This window comes from Nanorana parkeri, unplaced genomic scaffold (assembly GCF_000935625.1).
Source record: "Nanorana parkeri isolate BGI_ZX_2015 unplaced genomic scaffold, ASM93562v1 scaffold822, whole genome shotgun sequence".
Classification (NCBI taxonomy): Eukaryota; Metazoa; Chordata; class Amphibia; order Anura; family Dicroglossidae; genus Nanorana; species Nanorana parkeri.
In genome coordinates, this window is record NW_017307090.1 from 72589 (window position 1) to 91649 (window position 19061).

At 40.6% G+C, this 19061-nt stretch overlaps 1 protein-coding gene across 1 annotated transcript in view; it reads right to left on the reverse strand.

The window, feature by feature from the left end:
• The window catches only part of RASGRF2 (Ras protein specific guanine nucleotide releasing factor 2), a 199179-nt gene that overhangs the window by 63433 nt on the left and 116685 nt on the right, over nucleotides 1-19061 (reverse strand). Inside the window, exons 8-10 of the mRNA XM_018565208.1 lie at nucleotides 18508-18617; nucleotides 6452-6570; nucleotides 5103-5263 (exon numbers count right to left, since the gene is read on the reverse strand). Of these exons, the coding sequence (XP_018420710.1) occupies nucleotides 5103-5263; nucleotides 6452-6570; nucleotides 18508-18617 (390 nt within the window). The remainder of the gene's footprint in view (nucleotides 1-5102; nucleotides 5264-6451; nucleotides 6571-18507; nucleotides 18618-19061) is intronic.

Below are 19061 nucleotides of genomic sequence, written 5' to 3' on the forward strand. Positions count from 1 at the left end.
CCAACACTAGAAATACCCCCATGACTACTTGGCTATCTCCCCACTCGCTGTCGGGAAGGTCACCATGTCCTGATGGGTGAGACCCCGGTAGTCCACCGACGGGCCAACCTAAGCGGCGGGTCGGCAGGGGCTGCGCCACCCCGTAGGCGATAGTCATGGTCTATACCACCTATGCACCTTGTAGAATATATGGAAACACATACACGCTGGGATGCAATCTCGACCAGCGTCTGTACCTTTGGGTCTCCGTGAGAGGGTACCCCCCATGCGTGTGTGCTCCAATGACACTAACAGGGATCTTATTGTTTTTACTGTACCCTATATGCTGACTCCTTGCCTATGTCATGTTCTAAATGTCCTTTTCGTATCCAGACCTGCGAGTCCATATGGGTACAATTTCCGGTTTAAAAAATTTGAAAACTTGAAATAAAGAATTTATTTAAAAAAAAAAAGAATAGGACGGGCACAAGAAGACCATTTGGCAATCCTCATTCAACCTACTGTGCAAAACAAACATTAATGGAACATCTGGCAGAACAAAAATAATTATAATAGGGCCACAGCCCCTCCACAAACTCCTCAGGGTATCACTGATATCACCCTACCAATCCTGGATATAAACCAAAGAAGAACTTATCAACAGAACATAACTGAGACAAAGTATCAGCTTATGGGCAGGGAGAGAACAAAATAGGAACAAATGCTGCCCGTGAGTCTGTTTCCATTTGACATTTGGGAAAATCAAATGTTAAAACAATCTCACAATCGGAGACACGCAAATGTATGTGGCAGTCTGACCTTCACTATGGATCACTACATGGAAATCAAAAGGTTGTATTCACACAATCTAGTATAAAAATGACAAACAATAAACAACAATTCTGCTTAGGATCCTTCCAACAACAAATGTAAGCACGTACTGTGCACAAATATTTGAAGATTAACTAACTTGTAAATGAAGGTAAGAAAATAAAACTATTGCCAAATTGTTATTATTTGTATTTGTATTATTTGTTATCTGCCTCATGCCAGTCTTTAGTTTAGCTTTTCCGTTAACTGCAATGGAATTTCCCTTTGTTCCTACAAACAGCTGTTTTAAAGCAGAACTTCAGCCAACATGAAAAAAAGATAATTTGTTGCAATATTCACCTTAAATCCAGAGATTTAATGTTTGTGTGACATATCCTCATTCTGATGGCTAGCATTATTCAACCCACTTCCTCTGAGCCCAGCTCATCCTGGACCTGCCCCAGCCTGTGACTGGACATTTATAGGAGAAGCAGCACCGTGATGACCTCATCTCTCTGTCACTCTGCTTTATCCTCCTATCAGGATGCTTCTTGGAGCGCATGAATTGATTGTCTCCTTGCATTAGCAGGTCGAATTCAAGTACTTACACTGTTTGCATTAGAAAAATACATTAAATGCCCCCACCCCTCCCCTTATCTTAACGTGTTTTCTTTCTAATTCCATTCTCTTTTCTTCTCCTATTCTAACAATGGTGGTTTGGAGACGTACAGGGATGTACATTTTCTGCAGCCCCTGTTATAAATGAGCAGGAATCCTCTATACCGAGTGTTCCTGTTCATGCATAACATGTGGATATATTGTGTTTACTATATCCTCAATCATGAATGAACAGGAGGTGATGTAGATTATTTCCGATTCATTCATAATTGAGGATATAGTAACCATACTCTGTCCTCAATTATCTACAAACACTCAGCTCTCCTCCCGCACCGCTCGGCCGCCTGTGAGTATCTCTCCTCCCGCTGGCACGCAGAGCAGCGCCCAGCGGGGAGGAGAGAAAGAGTGGATGCACCGCTATTTCGGCCAGAAAATGGCACTTTGCCAAAAGTGCCATTTTCGGACGATATGTTTTGGCGGACGATATATTGATGCATCCCTAGCTATAGATTTTTTTTTTCTTTGTGATGATGCAGTAGGTACAGAACAATGTACATCTGCCACAAAAAGGGAGAAGCATGTAACCTAATGCTGGCAGAACGCTATAAAAGCTCCACAGGCAATTAAATAGCCATAACCCATTCTCCTCCTTTCTGCAGAACTTGTGCAGTCATGACATTTCACAAATGTCATGACTGGATGCTTTATCCCAGGGGTAGACAAACTGCACCCCTCCAGCTCTGGTGAACCTACAAATCCCAAAAGGATTTGTAGGTTCTCTTGACAGAACCTACAAGCAAAAAAGGTAGCAAGGCTCTTGACTTCCAGAGCATAATGGGATTTGTAGTTTCACACCAGCTAGAGGGCCGGAGTTTGCCTACCGCTGCTTTATACCATTTATAGATAAGAACTACTTTCTTTCAGAGATGCAGGAGTAACAGTTTACCTTTGTAGCCTGAACTAAATATACTTTTTGTTTGGAAATAAGGATTTCATTTGCTAGCAGACCTGAATAAATACAACTTTATTTTATAGGTTTTAATTAGGAAGTAACAGGGACAAATGAGATACAAGTAATTCTTGTGATTGTTCCCAATGCTACTTTTCCTGATGTTTACCCTACAATGTAATTGTCAAGTTGCTCTGAGTATAAGGATACTAAATAAGTGCTCTTATGCAGCGCACCAAAGTCCCAGCGGCAAAAGACGAATGGCCCTAATTGAGGTTGGATCGCTTTTCTTCCCCATTTGACATTGCATTGCAATACACATGGCTGCATATCATTCTTCTACATACATTTTAGGCTGAAAAGTAAAATAGAGAAGAAATTGTTCTGACAGAAACTAAGGAACACCATCTGTGTTATAGACGAACTCCAGACAAAGAGCTGCAGATTTCAAATACATATACAATAACTGTGTTTTACCTTCCCAATCTGCTCAGTCATTCCTGTGATCCTGTGATTTACTATTTCCTGATTCAACTTCACAGCTTCCAGTTCTCCTCAATAGATTAGTTGTGCAGTGAGAAGACTGGAGGTGGAAAAGTGACACCGGATGCTACAAATCTGAACCAGGAAATAGTAAGATAACCTCCCTGGCTGTGCAGTATCAATATCTTACATCCATAGCATCTCACATCCACAGCATGTCAATTGACAAGACTGGCTGAACAGATTTGCAAAACCTTTGGCAGGTACAACAGGATATTCTTGTTTTTAATTGTGTATGTAGATATCTGGCCAGAATTTTACTTTACCAAAAAAAAAAACTTGCTTGAACATGTGACACTGACAATATCAATAAAAGTATATAACAAAACAAAATGATACAATGGTGATACAGCACTAGGATTGAAGCAGATGGAAACCCTATTATTAAAATCTCAATATTAGCCATTTCAAAACTAGTTTCCAATTTTTTTAAATCTGCAGCTTTTCTTAAAATAATACCTGGCGATCCTGCCCTGGGGATCCTTGTTAAGGCACTTCCTGGCTCCCAATTGCTCTCCTGTGCTGTCACCCTGTCACATAAGCTCCTGATGTAGACTACAAGTGCCTGTGCTGATGCTTGATGTGCAAGCATGTTCTGCCACTGTCACCATCGGATATTCCATCCAGGTGACATGCAGCCATCGCTGGAGTGCATGCATGTAGACAGGAGGCAGCTGCAAAGAGATTGCAGGAGACCAGCAGCACTGAGCTGCAAATCAAATGTAATCCAGTTAGGGTTTATGTCTACTTTAGTAACATAAGCAAGTGTGTCTAATTCCTTATTTCCTCCAGTGCTATGACAAAAAATACTTCACAACAACAAATGTAATTATTGTGAGAATAATGCATAATTTATTCATTTATAAATAACAGTAAGAGTGCCTGACGCCATTTTGTGTTGCTCTGTAGGTAGCTGAGATGTATAATTTTTTATTATAGCCTGGATGGACCATGTGGCATTGAACTAGCCCACCCATGCATATCTGCAGCAACAGATCAATGGTAATAAAGACCTAAAGCTCACAAGCAGTAGATTTATATTACTATATTGCTGTAGCTTCAACTCTGCCTACCTCTCTTGACCAGCCCACAGACTTTAGGAAGTACAATGATAATATTGAAGAGACATCACAGCATCTCCTTAGCAACTTGACATTATAGAGCATGCTCATTAAGCGCGATCCCACACTAAAGAATGGAGAAGATCAGATCCTGAGCAAAGTGCTGGAAGTGAACATTGTCATTGATAGAAGGTTTCAGCACCTGCACTGGGCTGCCTACATAACACTGTTCTTGTATATGCCCCATAGGCTTTAGGGCTTGTTCACACGACGTCCGGATTCTGTCCTGACCAGATCCGTGCACTCCTGCACTAAAAATGCATCCCAATGTATCCCTATGTGTTTTATGGGCTACAGTTCTCACGTGCGCAGTCCGTTCAATTCACGAAAAAATACTGCATGCCACATTTTTTCCTGTTCAGGAAACGCACAAACGCGTCAAAAACACAACGAAAATGCGCAGAAAACGCGTTAAATAACGGACCGCACTGCAGCTTAGCAAAAAAAAAAAAATATTCTTTCTACACTTTTCATGATGTCGTCATTGTTGGACTTTCTGGTTGTGGTGGAGCAGTAGAGGGAAAACCAGTAGGCATGAACAACATGGTCCTGGACATGGAAAGGTTTGTCGGATTGATGGAGCGTGTGCCAATACTATACAACCCTTGTCATCCACATTTCAAAAATGTGCATATAAAAAATCAAAACTGGAGAGAAATAGCCTCAGAGCTGTTTGCTGAATTCGCATTGTAAAAAATGTCCAAAAGAATGAATGTGGGGAGTGATTACACATATCTTGTATGTTGACTAACTGTATGCTGATCATGCTAGCCACTGTATCCCGGTCATGTTATCCAAATACAGCTGGTCATGTTATCCACTGTAACACACAAAGGGAATTGGTTGTTACGAGAGGGCGGAAGTGACCTTAGAGGAAGAATCTGCATACTGACAGCCCCACAGCTGTCAGTATGCTGCATAAAAAACGCGTCCAAAATGCACTGCATGCAGAGCACCGCGTCTGCAGATCCGCACCAGATTCGGACCGGAAAATCGTGTGAACAAGCCCTTACATATATGAATCAAAATGTAAACACTATGGTAAATAAAGGTCTGCTGCGTAATTTGAAAACATATCGTACCTTGAGTAAATGCAGTTTTCCCCCTGAGCTTCTAGTGCATATTAAGAAATGTTTCGTGAACAGAAAGCATTGTCTTTCCCCTTCTCTCTTCAAAGATAGAGGTCCCAGGCGTACTTTACTTAGTTTCCCTCTCTCCACCGAGGGCACCTGGATAAGGGTACCTGAAATAAAACAGGGCTTGTTATTTAAAAACAGGACAGTTGTTGTATGCTATGCTGAACTATGGCCTTCACCATTCATTTTTTCCTGTAACACAGCTATGTTATTGTCAGCTTGAAAAACAAAATAGTAAAAATATTTAAGTCCCCATGCACACTTGAGAGTGAGCACTTTCAGAGGCCTTTGAAGCATTTTTTCTGCGTTTTTGCGTGCACTGTACACATTGTACAACCGCTCGGTGTCCTGCATGGCCAAGCCATGTATCACCAATCACCTTTCACCTAAAGCTTTGGAAATTGGTGAACACTTCCATGTGTGCTCTGGTGTTAATGGTTATAGAGATATCTGCTGCTATCAGTGCTTCCCTGGTGGGAGATGTTTTAGGAATTTGCACTTAGATCATGCACCTAGTAGTTACGAATCAGACGCATTATATTAAAGATCGGGACAAAGCGATGTGACATGCTGTGGGTATGAGATGTTGTTGCTGTGAGATACTGCAGCTGTAAGATGCTGTGGCTGTAAGATGCTGTGGCTGTGAGATGCTGTGGCAGTGAGATGCTGTGGCAGTGAGGTGCTGTAGATGTGAGATGTTGTAGATGTGAGATGCTGTGGATGTGAGGTGCTATAGATGTGAGATGTTGTAGATGTGAGATGCTGTGGATGTGAGGTGCTATAGATGTGAGATGTTGTAGATGTGAGATGCTGTGGATGTGAGATGCTGTGGATGTGAGGTGTCGTGGATCTGAGATGCTGTGGATGTGAGATGCTTAGGATGTGAGATGCTGAGGATGTGAGATGCTGCGGATGTGAGATGCTGCGGATGTGAGATGCTGTGGATGTGAAATGCTGCGGATGTGAGGTGCAGCGGATGTGAGATACTGTAGGTGTGATAAGATGTGGATATGAGGTGGTGTTTATGGGCCCGTGGCTGCAGTGTTCCAACTCACAGAGTCTTCTGCACACAGAGGCCACAGACATTCCACTGGAGCCTTGCATGGGCTGTCAGCAGGGAAAGCTGCAGGTAATTTCAAATACAAAGCCTTGGATTTCACAGGTAATATAAACATATGTCATGACAATATAGTTGGGCACCAAGAACATATATCTTTACTAAGGCAGATTTACATCACTTTTAAGCAAATAAGTAATACAATATGAAAATATTACCCAGCACAGAAACTGCTTACCTTGGCGTACGAATGTCTGGCTTGTGTCTAGTAATATATCACAGCCTTCCACAATCATCCTTTCAATAGACAGGTTTTTCCTAATGTTCTCTGTGTCACTAACTTCATCATGCATTACCCTGTCAGATAAAAGTAAGTCATTTCATTACGTTTATTTCTAACATTTATCTGTAGGTAAATACTGTGAACACAGATATATCAATGTGTTGTTCACTTTTACATATAACAGTTTGTTTTTCTTTATGATAATAGATGTTCAAGAAATACTGTCAGGTGTAAGTAATTTCTATCTTGTGTCACTTTAAGAAGAACTATACTCAATATGTTGTTACAAAGATCTGTAAATACTGTAGATCCCCTGGCCCAATATGCATAGATGGTTTATTAGTGTGCTGGAATGTTAAACTGTAATGAGACTCTCTGCATGTCAATCTTCTCTGTTGTACTAAGATGTCATAGAGGGATCCTTTATGTCACTAGTGGAATATATGATCTCATACTAGGGTGCCAAAACTAAGAAGTGTCCTGTCTTCACTGGCTACTCCAGCCAGGAAATTTAAACTGGATTATTTTGAAACCTTATATCACAGTCCTCGATTATGGCCCAAAGGTGACAGCCAACCCAGAACCACAGCTTCAAAACAAGCCAGGGTCAGGACTTGTGTCAAAGCATTGCTGGTGGTCAGGTAAGTGGCAGTCAGATGTAGTTCCTGTAATGGCAGAAGATAAAGTATTGTGGCTAATAGCGTGAAATCAGAAGACAATCCAAGCTATCAGCAAAGAAGGTTAGTAAATGGGGAACCAGGAGAAAAAACAATTCATAACCAGAAGAGCAGATCAAGCTAATGGATGCACGGGATGAACGTCAGAGAGGAACCTATTTACATTGAGCTGATATGCGGCCCAGTGTTAGGTGATGTCACAGAAACAGTGAAGAAAACCGGGATTACAGCAGGCTTTCATGCTGCAATTGGAAAGCATGTGGGAGCAGCATGCCCAGCACTAAGAAGGCACCACGACATGGGAAGCAAGGGAATCATGGCTGGCCACTCTTGACAGTATGACTGCTAAACCCTGCACATAGAAGCTGAATACACAGCCAGAGTCTCCCTCTCATAGGAATGTTTTATGGATGGGGAGATGAGATAAAACTACCAAGAAATTCAGGTTACCTTCATAATAAAATTCTAAACAAGTTAAGCTTAAATGTTATTCTCTATCTTTAACCACATCGTTCCGTGTGAGAAATATGCACTACAGTTACACTGTACATAGTAATACTGTCATAATAAAACGTCTTACTGTACCTCAAGGAACAACTGAATCAACCAGTGGCTGGTCAACTGGCACAATACTCTTCCATAGTTCCATGACTCATAAGAGAATGGCACAGTAATGCACGATCAACACTTCTGTGCCAATCCTTTTGAATGGCATCTCATCGCACCTTGCAAATGCACTCCCATTCATGTGTGTTGCAGCACACCACAACATACAAATGGGAACCATCTGTGTGTTGTGCTCCACAGAAAAAGAAACATGGCCTTTTTATGGCATGTTGTTGTACAACGGCAGCTTATCAAAAAGTATGCATGTTAATGCACATAATACTGCATATTAATATGCTTGCAGTAACACAATGCACTGCAGAGTTGTAAGGGGGCCTAAAGGTGGCTTGCTGGTGGTAATTACAACGATCTAAGTGTCTGCAAACTGACTAATTATCTTCATGTACATTTTATTAACATGTAAAAGACCCAATTCAAGAAACTTTATACAAGGATAAGGATCTTTATTTTCAGCCATGTGTACTTTTCAAATCTCATTGAACTCAGTTAAAAATAACTGAAAAATGGGGTTACTTATCTGATGTATCAGCATTGTGAATTGAACTTATTCATTCTGTGTTTGGAAGCTCCTGCCAATTATCGGTTACAATTACTTTTATGAAAAATATGCAAGGAATACATGAATACGCAAGTGCATCACATTTAAAAATTGGAATAAATATATTTCTTTTACTTCTTTTACAACTGTAGGTATGTAAAGATTTGCCAGTATGAGGGAGGTCCTGCACCCTAAAGATGCAGACTCTTTCTACAACATTTTATATATCTGCAGCTATGCAAGCTCTTCAGTCCCTGGACTAAATACCAGCAGATGGCTCTATGATTTCCTGCCAGATTTCTAAGGTTACACACAAGCTAAGGCAGTTATATATGTTTTGACTAAAATTAGCTGAACACGAGTTTTGGGAATGGTCCAGCTGTTGAAATGATCCATCATGTCTTTAACAATAGTTTCTATGAGGTGGAAAAACACAAATACGTGTTTATACATAAAGCCACAACAGGTTTTTTTTTTTTCCATTTTGGATGTAGTAGTGAAAGATTAAAACCCTGTCAGGTTTGTGTTGCCATTTGTGTGTTATGGAGGAGGTTTTCCTTTACTTCCTGTTCCGTACACACATAAGGAAGTGAGAGGAAATCTTTCCTCATGGACAGCTGTCACTGGAACAAGTATCCCCATTGGAAGAATTTCCCCCCTACAGCTGTTCTTGTGGCAAATGAAAATTGTGGATTTTCGCTCACTCTGTCCTGGCATTAAGACAAATATGGCAGAGGAGACACATAAAGCAATAAAAAAAAGTGCCCACACATACAAAAGTTCCATAAACTTTAAGAATCCAGGTTGATGCAAGACTCCCAAATAGAAAATGATCTATCTTCTGTACTGCATGGAACACTGGGGCTTACACATGGTTCCTATGAGCCCTCCATATAGAACAACTTGAAACAGTTGGCACATCATTTCAGATCCCTCAGAAAAACTTCTTTATTGAATCAAGGCATTAAAGCATAAAACAAGTGACAGCACAAATGTGCTGTGGCTGTTTTTATGTCCTATTGCTTTGATGTTTGCCAACTGTTTCAATTTCTCACAAATAGAAACATAGAAGAGTGATGGCAGAAAAAGACCAAGTGGTTCATCGAGCCTGCCCTTTTCTTGATAATTTTTAACCTTTTTGTATGAGTATACTGTAGATGTTTGTTTGTCCCAAGCAAGTTTAATTTCACTTAGCTAAGACTGTCTTACTACTTCTGCTGGAAGCCTGCTCCAAGCATCAACTAGTCTTTAGGTAAAATAATACTTTCCAAGGTTGTTTTTTAACTTTCCTCCTACTAGTTTGAGGTCATGTCTCCATGTTCTTGATCTTAGCTTTATATTGAAAATTCTGCCCCTGACCCTTATTCACACTGTTAATGTATGTACAAGTATGAATCATATCAGATATATATGGAAAATCCACTGCGTTCATTGGATTACTTATCTATTTTGCAGTCAGGGTAACAGAGCAGAAGGAGTAAAGCTCTATGGTGGTAGGGTGAAGATCCAGGAGCTATGGATAGTAGAACCAACCAAGTCAACGGGTGATGTCGCCCGTTGACTTTTGCATAACTGGTATTCTGCATAACTGTATAATGATTATACAGGAACGCAGAATACCACCAGCTATACAGGACTACAAATTCCAGCACTGGCGGCACTACCAGGGACGCAGTGGTCGCGATTGTGACTGGGCCCTGGCGTTCCTCCTGTTAGGGGGAGCCCAGAGAGGAAGAACAGGACCCCCCCCGAGATAGTGCCGCTCCTTCCCCACCGCTCTGCCACCCACAGCATGTACGGGCGGCTGTGCGGCAGGGCTGGAGAGGCGGTCACTTCTTTTTTTTTACTTACGTCGCGCCAAGCGTCGCGTCACTGCTGCTCCGGTGGGCGGCGCTCCAGGCAGTTGCCAGCACACCTAAATTAGGACCCCACCTGGAGCACCGCCCACCGGAGCAGCAGTGATGCAACGCTCCTCTCCAACTCGTGAGGCACCGCAATCGAGGCAACAGTGAGTAAGACGGGACCTGGGCTTAGTTTTGTGTGTGATCTACTACAGCAGTGCATTCTATATGTACTGTACATATACAGTACATATAGAATGCTCTGCAGCAATAGATTTACAATTCTGCTAATCTGAATGGGTTAAATGATCCGTACTACAACTACATATCATGTACTATTATGTACTATGGATCATGATTTAACATATTCATGTTAGCAGGGCAGAATTGTGAGCGCCTCCCACAAGCTGAGCACCGAGACGCGATGCAGCGATCTTGCCCAGCGCCGACTACAAGAGGCACCTCGTGAGGCAACAGGGATCGGAGTGAAACTGTGAGTGAGGAAAGCTGGGACAGGGCTGGCTGTAAAACTATTGCTATAGTGTACTGGACGTGTGTAATGTATATGTAGTACATATATACAGCACACACGTCCACTACACTACAGCAGTAGATTTACAATTATCCCCTGCTAACATGAATAGGTTAAATCATGATCCATAGTACATAACATGTAGTAGTACTATAGATCATTTAAAGTTACCTGTCCCTTTAAGAAAAAGTATCGGTAATTGGTATCGGCAAGTACATGAGGGGAAGTACTTGTAATTGGTCCTGAAAAAGTGGTATCGGGGCATCCCTACTTGTTGCCCCTGCCAGAAATCCAGTGCGCCTGTAACCGCCCATGCACTCTGCTGCACTCCAAGCAGTGTTATAATCTCTGTCTGGTTCTTCTCTGACGACCACAGAATGCCTCTCCCTTATGTAATGGAGGGGAGAGGGAGATGTTCTGTAATCAGTCAGGAGAGAACTGGGCGGGGTTAACATAAATTATTGGGTTTTCTGTCACAAACCAAAGCTTGGACAATGCTGGGTTCCAGGCAGATCAACTGGTATTATTCTGTAGTTGCAGGTTCTATGTAGGGATAAAACATGTGGATATATACCTGTGTGTACTACAGAGATGTACTGCATATAGGTTTTTTTTATTTTGCACAGACATAAACTTTAACTGAACATTTAGGATGTTCTGACCTTTTATAAATTGTCCATTCTTCCTGGAAGAACTCATTTAATAACAAAAAAGGGCAACGGCTCTGGGTCTTCAAGGAGGGCAGACACACAACGAAGCGATAATGGCAAATAGCGCATTTCATTAGTAATCACCTCGTTAATTTCTCAGAAATGATGGTACACGGTAATACAAACAAGTGTTTCTCAGCAACCATAAATTAATTCAACCGAGGAACAATATATCCTAATTGTAATGACATTTTCTGGTAACTTTTTAAATTGTATATGCTTTCTTTTTCAAGTGTCCATAAAGTGTTTGAGCGTATCTGCATGTTTGAAGAATAAAAATGAGACAGTAAAAGATAAGAGAAGTATTCCATTAATCTAAACATGTAAGATTGTTTTCACAATACATGCCCTACACTAGAACACCCCATTACAATACAGACGTATGCTGGTTATACTTTCACAATAAAGCTTCCTTTACAAGGCTGTCATCACCAGTCCCTCCCCATTCTGTATTTGGAAAAAGAACACAGAAGACATGGAAATGATACATAAAGAAGAATATTTGTTCTCCATTAAAGAGGAGAATCCATGTTCAGGAAATGCTTCATAAGTGCCTAAAAGAAAAGCCACTCTTGTTGATTGAAAGATACATAAAAGATTCCATGGCCACTATCTCAGAAGAAATGGGGCAGAGTACTACGCATCCTCTTATAAAAAGCAGAAAAGTACATAACCATAAATTACACCTTTGTTCTTTTCAAATAATGCTACACTTTCTTAAAGGGTATCTATGGTCAAAAAGTACAAATAAATATGTATTTATATTCTGAATTTCCATACGTTCTATCTGAATCCTAATAACATATTGATCTACAAGTTGTAAACATACTTTTTGAAGATGCCCATAGGATGTACTTCCTCAATGCAGTGATACAATTTCTCTCAGCCCTGTAAATATGCACTTCCTAGTGTCACAACTAAACTACGACTCAAAGTATGAACAATGCAACATTATCATTGCTTGCTGGAATAATGCATGATGGAATATGTAGTCTTGAGAAATTGAGATTGCATCACATCAAGCAGCAGAGAAAAATGCAAAGCACACTGGGAACCCAAGAAGTTGGGAAAAAAAGCGATGGGAAGACAGAAGGCAGCACTCACTACATAAAAGGGATTTTCCCAAGTAAGCTTTGAATGCATTACCGAAAACAATTATAGTATGTATTCCTATTACAATGCTGAGGTAATAACAGGATAGTATAAACTGGGACTTTACAACTCCTTTAATCTGCCCCTATTGCTCCCCAGTTTAGCATCCCTGTAAACTTTTGGCAATAGCTTTAAAGTGTCTCTAAACCCAAACAATGAATATTTATTAGATATCTTGTTTCCTTTTTGGTCTGTAAATATACCTTCAAAGGCATTGTGTTATATCTGCTTTACAAGTGCAAAATATATCTGCTAATCTTGCTGGAAATCCAGTGAGCTCCTAACTTCCTTTGCTCTTTGCTGCACTGAAATCTCAATCGTTGTTATCATCCCTGTCCAGTTCGCCTCTGTGACCTACAGAACACCTCTCCCCTATGTAATTGCCATGAGAAGAATGAGAGGTGTTCTGTAGCCCTAACATACTTCCTGTGCTAGGGTGATGACACTGCTCATCCATAAATACACTACAAAATGTGTGTGTTGCCAACCTACAACAGGAAGCGCATTGCCGGTAGGACCACCACGTGGAAATAAAGGAATAAAAGTCAGGATAAAAATCCTAATAGAGGCACTACATCTTAAGGCTAATATTTCTGTCCTTAGGTTTAGATAACACTGTAACTGGTTGTCAACTTAGGGCAGATGCTTCCTCTCTATCATTGTAGCTGGCCCTGTGTAAATTGACACGCACAGAAAAGATTTAATAAGAATTACGATGTAACAACATTATTGTTGCTACATTGTAATAATTCTGGTTTATTTGTAGCAGGCCAAATGTGTCATACAACTTTTACAAATAATGTTTCAATTCTTTTTCAGTTTCATTCATTTAGTTTTTTAAAGTTTTTTAGTGACTGTACAAAATTAGAAAAGGCTTTATTTCAATTGTAAATAATTGCTATGCTTTGTAATAAAATGTAATTTAAGTGTCAATGGAAACAGGTCAAATTATAGAATAAAATGGCAGCTTTCTATCTATATGTTTTAAAACTGACACTGGTCAAACTAGAAGAACATCACTTTTTTCAATTATTACATTGTGTGTCTTGTGATTGCTTAGCAAATAGAACATTTTGCCAAGATTAATTCTTTTTTTTTGCGCTAACAAAAACATACATGTATTACGTTGTCATCTGAAGTAATGACAAAGTTATCTCCAAATCAATAGGTCAATTTTTCCATCCATTGTTTGTTCTCAATTTCTATCCAGCTACAAAACAAACAGAATTTTGTCACTGTATATCGAACAAATGGGAAGAGCTAGTAAAGGAGAAAGTGGAAAATGCACCTCGGGCCACTCTGGACTGGCTGAGGACTGGCACTGAAGAGGTGACAGGGTGGGAGTTTTGAGTAATGTACTGTATATATTTATTTTATAAAACAACTTGTGATCACATCATAATAAACACAAAAAAGTCATACTTTACTAAGTTTTCGTATCCAGTACCAATGCTGACCTCCCTTAGTGTTGCCAAAACACCCTGGATTTCTTACAGAATACATTCAGTAAGGTGCTGGAAAGGTTACTTAGGGAGTTTGGTCACTGCTGTCTCAATTGCATCACACAATTTCTACAGATTTGGGAGACATACATTTTATAGTATAAACCTCCCTTTTCATCTCATTCTAAATATATGAATCATTCCTTACTTTCACCTGGTAATCCTTCCAGTAACACACACCCTGTCCTACAGTGACAACACTTTCTTCCTGTATCAGGAACAACTCCACCTCTCATCTCTATAACATGGGGCAGGTGTTCTGTAGTCCACAGTGGTGAACTGGGCAGGGCTGACACCATTAAGATACGACTGCAGAGTGCAAAGGAAAGCACTCAATGTTTTTTGCGCTTATCGAACAGATATAACAAAGCACTTTAAATGGACTATTTAACAAACCAAAAGGAGCAAAGAACATACTTCATTGGTATGGTTTACATTAGGGATGCACCTTTACCAATACTAGTATTGGTACCGATACTGAGTATTTGGCCGAGTACTCATACTCACCCAAGTGCTCCACGATAGCGGAACTTCCGGTTACAGGGAGACATCCTGCAGTGCCGCGAGTGAACATGGAGCCGACTTCCCGGGTAGTGACTCCTCATTGGCCTGAAAACCGACTCGATACTGATTGGCCGGAAATCCGGTTTCCCGGCCAATCGGCATCAAGCCGGCCAAACAGCATGGAGCCGGCTTCCTGGGCAATCAAGAAGCCGGGCGGTGTGTCATAACCCTGATTGCCCAGGAAGCCGGTTCCATGCTAGCGGAAGTACTCAGTATCGGCTAGTACCAAAATATAAATATCGGTACTCGCCAAAAAAAACGGGATCAGTACATCCCTAGTTTACATAGACTAACCCATTATTATACCCATTAATTACCTGCATTTTTTACCCAATTACTGTGTACTGTTAGATATTAGGACATAGTGGAACTAGGGCAACTGAAGGATGAGAGGCTGCAAAAACCTGCTTCACATATTCTATTAGTTTATATTGTCTTGCATGCAGTAAAGGTGATTTAAATGTTTGCAAATCATTTTGCAAATGCCAGTAACAAAAAATATAATAATAATGAAACTTGAAACTGAAATGCAAAAATGCCAAAGATTTCCTAACAACCAGTATAGTAAATTGTATTGAGGTCATTAATAGTGTACACAGAGAAATGCCAGAGAAAAGCTTACATGAAGATATGAACACACTAATCAAAAGTTTCCCATAAATGTGGCAAATTGGCTAATCAACAAAATTAGGTTTTATAGGGTGAGAGCTGTGTAAAGCTGACCAGACACTTATAGATTATCTGCAGATTTTCTATGGTCAGATGGAAAAAGTGCAACAGATTCCTCCATCTACACTGAACTGTGTGGATGGAGGAATCACTCACACCGGCAAACTTCAGTATCTTGCTAGTCGGCCCCACTGGCTGTCAAAATACCTGAACAATCTGATTGGATGCAGGCATTGTTCAGGTGTTTTGAGAGCCAGAGCGGCCGACTAGCCCCCTTTTTTTAGTTTTTTTTTGTTTTGCGTTTCCTTTTTTTTTTAAAAGCATATTATGACCACACCACACCACTGCTTTTGTACCTCCTTAGTTCTTAGCAACACTGCAAAATAGGCAGATTACATCTAACACTCTGAAAAGTCATGTAATATGGGGGCATAGCGATAGCTATAGACATTAGGTACCATTCATTAGGCACCATTCAGGTGTAGAGAATTATGTATTCTGTTTATGCATTCTGCAAAGCACTATGCAAATGATAAAATAAATGAATACAATGCCATAGATTAATCTATACATGTGTAATGAATGAAATATTTCCTGAAGCAGAGCAGTACTGGTGACCAAGACAATTAATCTTTTAATCTGATTTAGAACAGAAACATGCTTTCTACTCATTTCAGCTTCTTCCCATGCCTGATCTAATCATACATAAATCAAGGCGCTTTTGGTGTAGGTAGTATGCTGTACGCACAGCAGGCTCTTGGTGTAGTGTAATTCTGAGGACCTGTATTAAGAAGTAATCAAGCAATTTGTGGGGTCTCACAATAACTGTTTGCGGCACCGTCAAAATAATACAATTGCCGGTTTTGTTTAGTCACAGTGTGTTACCTGCAATTGTATTATTTTAGCTGTGCTGCAACCAGTTATTTTGAGACACAACAGATTCTTTCCTATTACAGGTTCACTACAGGAACAGGCTACTGACAATACATGTGAATAAGCTATACAAGTGCTTTTGCGCTGCCCCTTTATAGCTGCCATAATGAATAACTCTTTCCCTGACATACACAGAAAGGGTAGTAGCTGTCCAGTTCACACATGCATCCCATGAAGTTCAATATTGATTTTGCATGAGAGAAGCACAGTATTAGATTATTGCAGCCTAGTTCATCCAGTTTAAAAGTCTACTCATTAGTGGGAAAGCCACATTTTATGGAGGTTTTTAGAAAAAAAGCTGAACTCATCAAAAATCAAGACCTGGCTTTTAGCAGCAGTATGGCGAGTCCTAAATTCAAGTCCCATCAGGGAATAGAGTCTGTATGTTCTTGTGTTTGCAAAAGTTTGTTGTACGTTTCCACTAATATATAACCATATTGGTATGTTAATTGCAGTCTACTTAATTAGACCTAGAATATGCCTAAGTGCTTGAATGACAGATAGTTACCTAGATTTTAAAGGTGACATACAATCTATGTATATTAAAATAAAAAAAATTAGAAGAGACATTGGCAAAATACTTATCTCCCCTCCACTATCAAGTAATTCAAAATACTAACAACATTCAAAGCCATCTACAACTCCACCTATACCTCATCTCAAAATATCACACAAACCGTCCTCTCCGCTCCTCACCAGACCTCCTGCTCTCTAATTACCTCCTCCCACGCTCGCCTCCAGGACGTCTCCAGAGTGCCCCCCATCCTCTGGAACTCCTTACCCCAATCTGTCCGCTTATCTCTGTCCACCTTCAGGCGTTCCCTAAAAACCCCTCTCTTCAGGGAAGCCTATCTCATATCAACAGAACTGCCCTTTTACTTCTTCCAATAACACAATTTAAACAAAACAATTATTACTGTTTGTATCACTTGCCCCTCCTACTAGATTGTAAGCTCTCACGAGCAGGGCCCTCCTAACCCTATTGTACTGAAATTGTATTTAGGGATGCACCGATATATCGGCCGAAAATGGCACTTTTGGCTAAATGCCGAAAGTGCAATTTTCCTGCCGATACATCAGCACATCCCAGGTTTCTTTCCTCTCTGCTGGGCGCTGCTCTGTGTCCCAGTGGGGAAGAAAGTGACAGCCGGCCGAGCGCTGCGGGAGGAAAGCGGTGTGAGCGGCCGGTGTCTCTCCTCCCACACTGCTTGGCCGCCTATAACAGTGCGGCAGAGCGTTGTGGGGGCGGAGACAGCGCTGTCACAGTAGGCTGGGCTCTCCTCTCGCACCGCTCACCGTATCAGTTTCGGCCTGACAATTTTTTTTAACTCGGTTTCGTTTTTCGTTTTTTAAATCTCTATTTCGGTGCACCTCTAATTGTATTGTATTGTAACTGTAATGTCTCCTCCATTTTGTAAAGCGCTGCGCAAATTGTTGGCGCTATATAAATCCTGTATAATAATAATAATTTACCAATGCCCATCAGTTGATCAATGCTGCCATTATGTTAGGGGTCTGTTCTTAAACCTATCTGTCAAGCAGACTACAGATCCACTCTAAAGGATCAAACCACCCAATATTGATATCTCAGTTACTGTATACATAGGTTATGGTGATCTGGTCACCCTTTGGTTTCTTATATTGCTTGTGAATTTTACTGATGAGATCACCCTGCCATATTGTTCCTGTTCATCCTATTGCTCCCTCCATATTATAAAATAAAGATCCTTTCATAAAGGTTATGCATGGTGTGTAGACCCAGAAAATCAAGAGATCTTGACAAAATAAGTGTAATAAACAATGGCTAATGTGTGATTTGCACTGGAACAATGGCTAATGTGTGATTTGCACTGGAACCACTGTGCATAGTCTAGAGCAGCCTTTCTCAACCAGGGTGGTGTGGCACCCTGCAATGCCTTCTGGCTTTCTCAAAATTTTGTGGTAGTGGGACTGTGATGTGAAAGGGGGGAACTCTGATATGAAAGAATGACTTCTGATGTGAAAGAGGGGCTCCTAATGCAAAGGGTGACTCTGATGTGAAGCGAGGGAATCTTGATTTGAAGGGGGGCACTTCGATATGAAGGGGGAAACCCACTTTTTTGTATGTTTTTGAATATATAAAATATATGACATTTTAAACTGGGGTGCCTTGAGATTTTGCATCATTTTAAAGGGTGCCATGACTGAAAAAAGGTTGAGAAACACTGGTCCGGAGCTAAGAGACTAAATAGGAACATTCCATAAAATGGCTATATAAATGGCTTACCTTGACAGGTCCTCCAATTTGGACTGAGCAAACTCTAAACTCTTCCTTTCTACATGCTCATGAGGAGTGTGAGCCAGAAGCTCATGAAGAGTTATAATGTACCGAGGAATCTAGAGGGGGAAGAAGCAGCTAAAATATGAGATTATCAAAGTTTGCAGCCATTACATGGCTCTAATTGTACTCTTTAGCCAATTTTGTTGAACAGGTGCTTTTGCATGTGAGATCAAAACATTGATGCCGCCTGGGATAAGGACACACTAAGTGCTGGTCCAGCTACTAAAAGAGATCTTGCCAGGATTGTCTGATACAATGCACACAAGAATGTCATGCTAGGGAAATTCTTAATTTAGAACATGGCAAATAGCTCATAATCACTGATCACTTTTTTATGAGTTCTTTGTTGCCATTAAGGAGATTCACCAGTACTAAAGTAAGGAAGTAAGGAGTAATTTGGTGCTCGTCTAAGATCGATTTTCCTCTTACTTCCTGTTTTTTCTACAGGACAGGAAGTGAAAGTAAACCTTCCTGTTGGAACACTGATGGCAAACACCCCC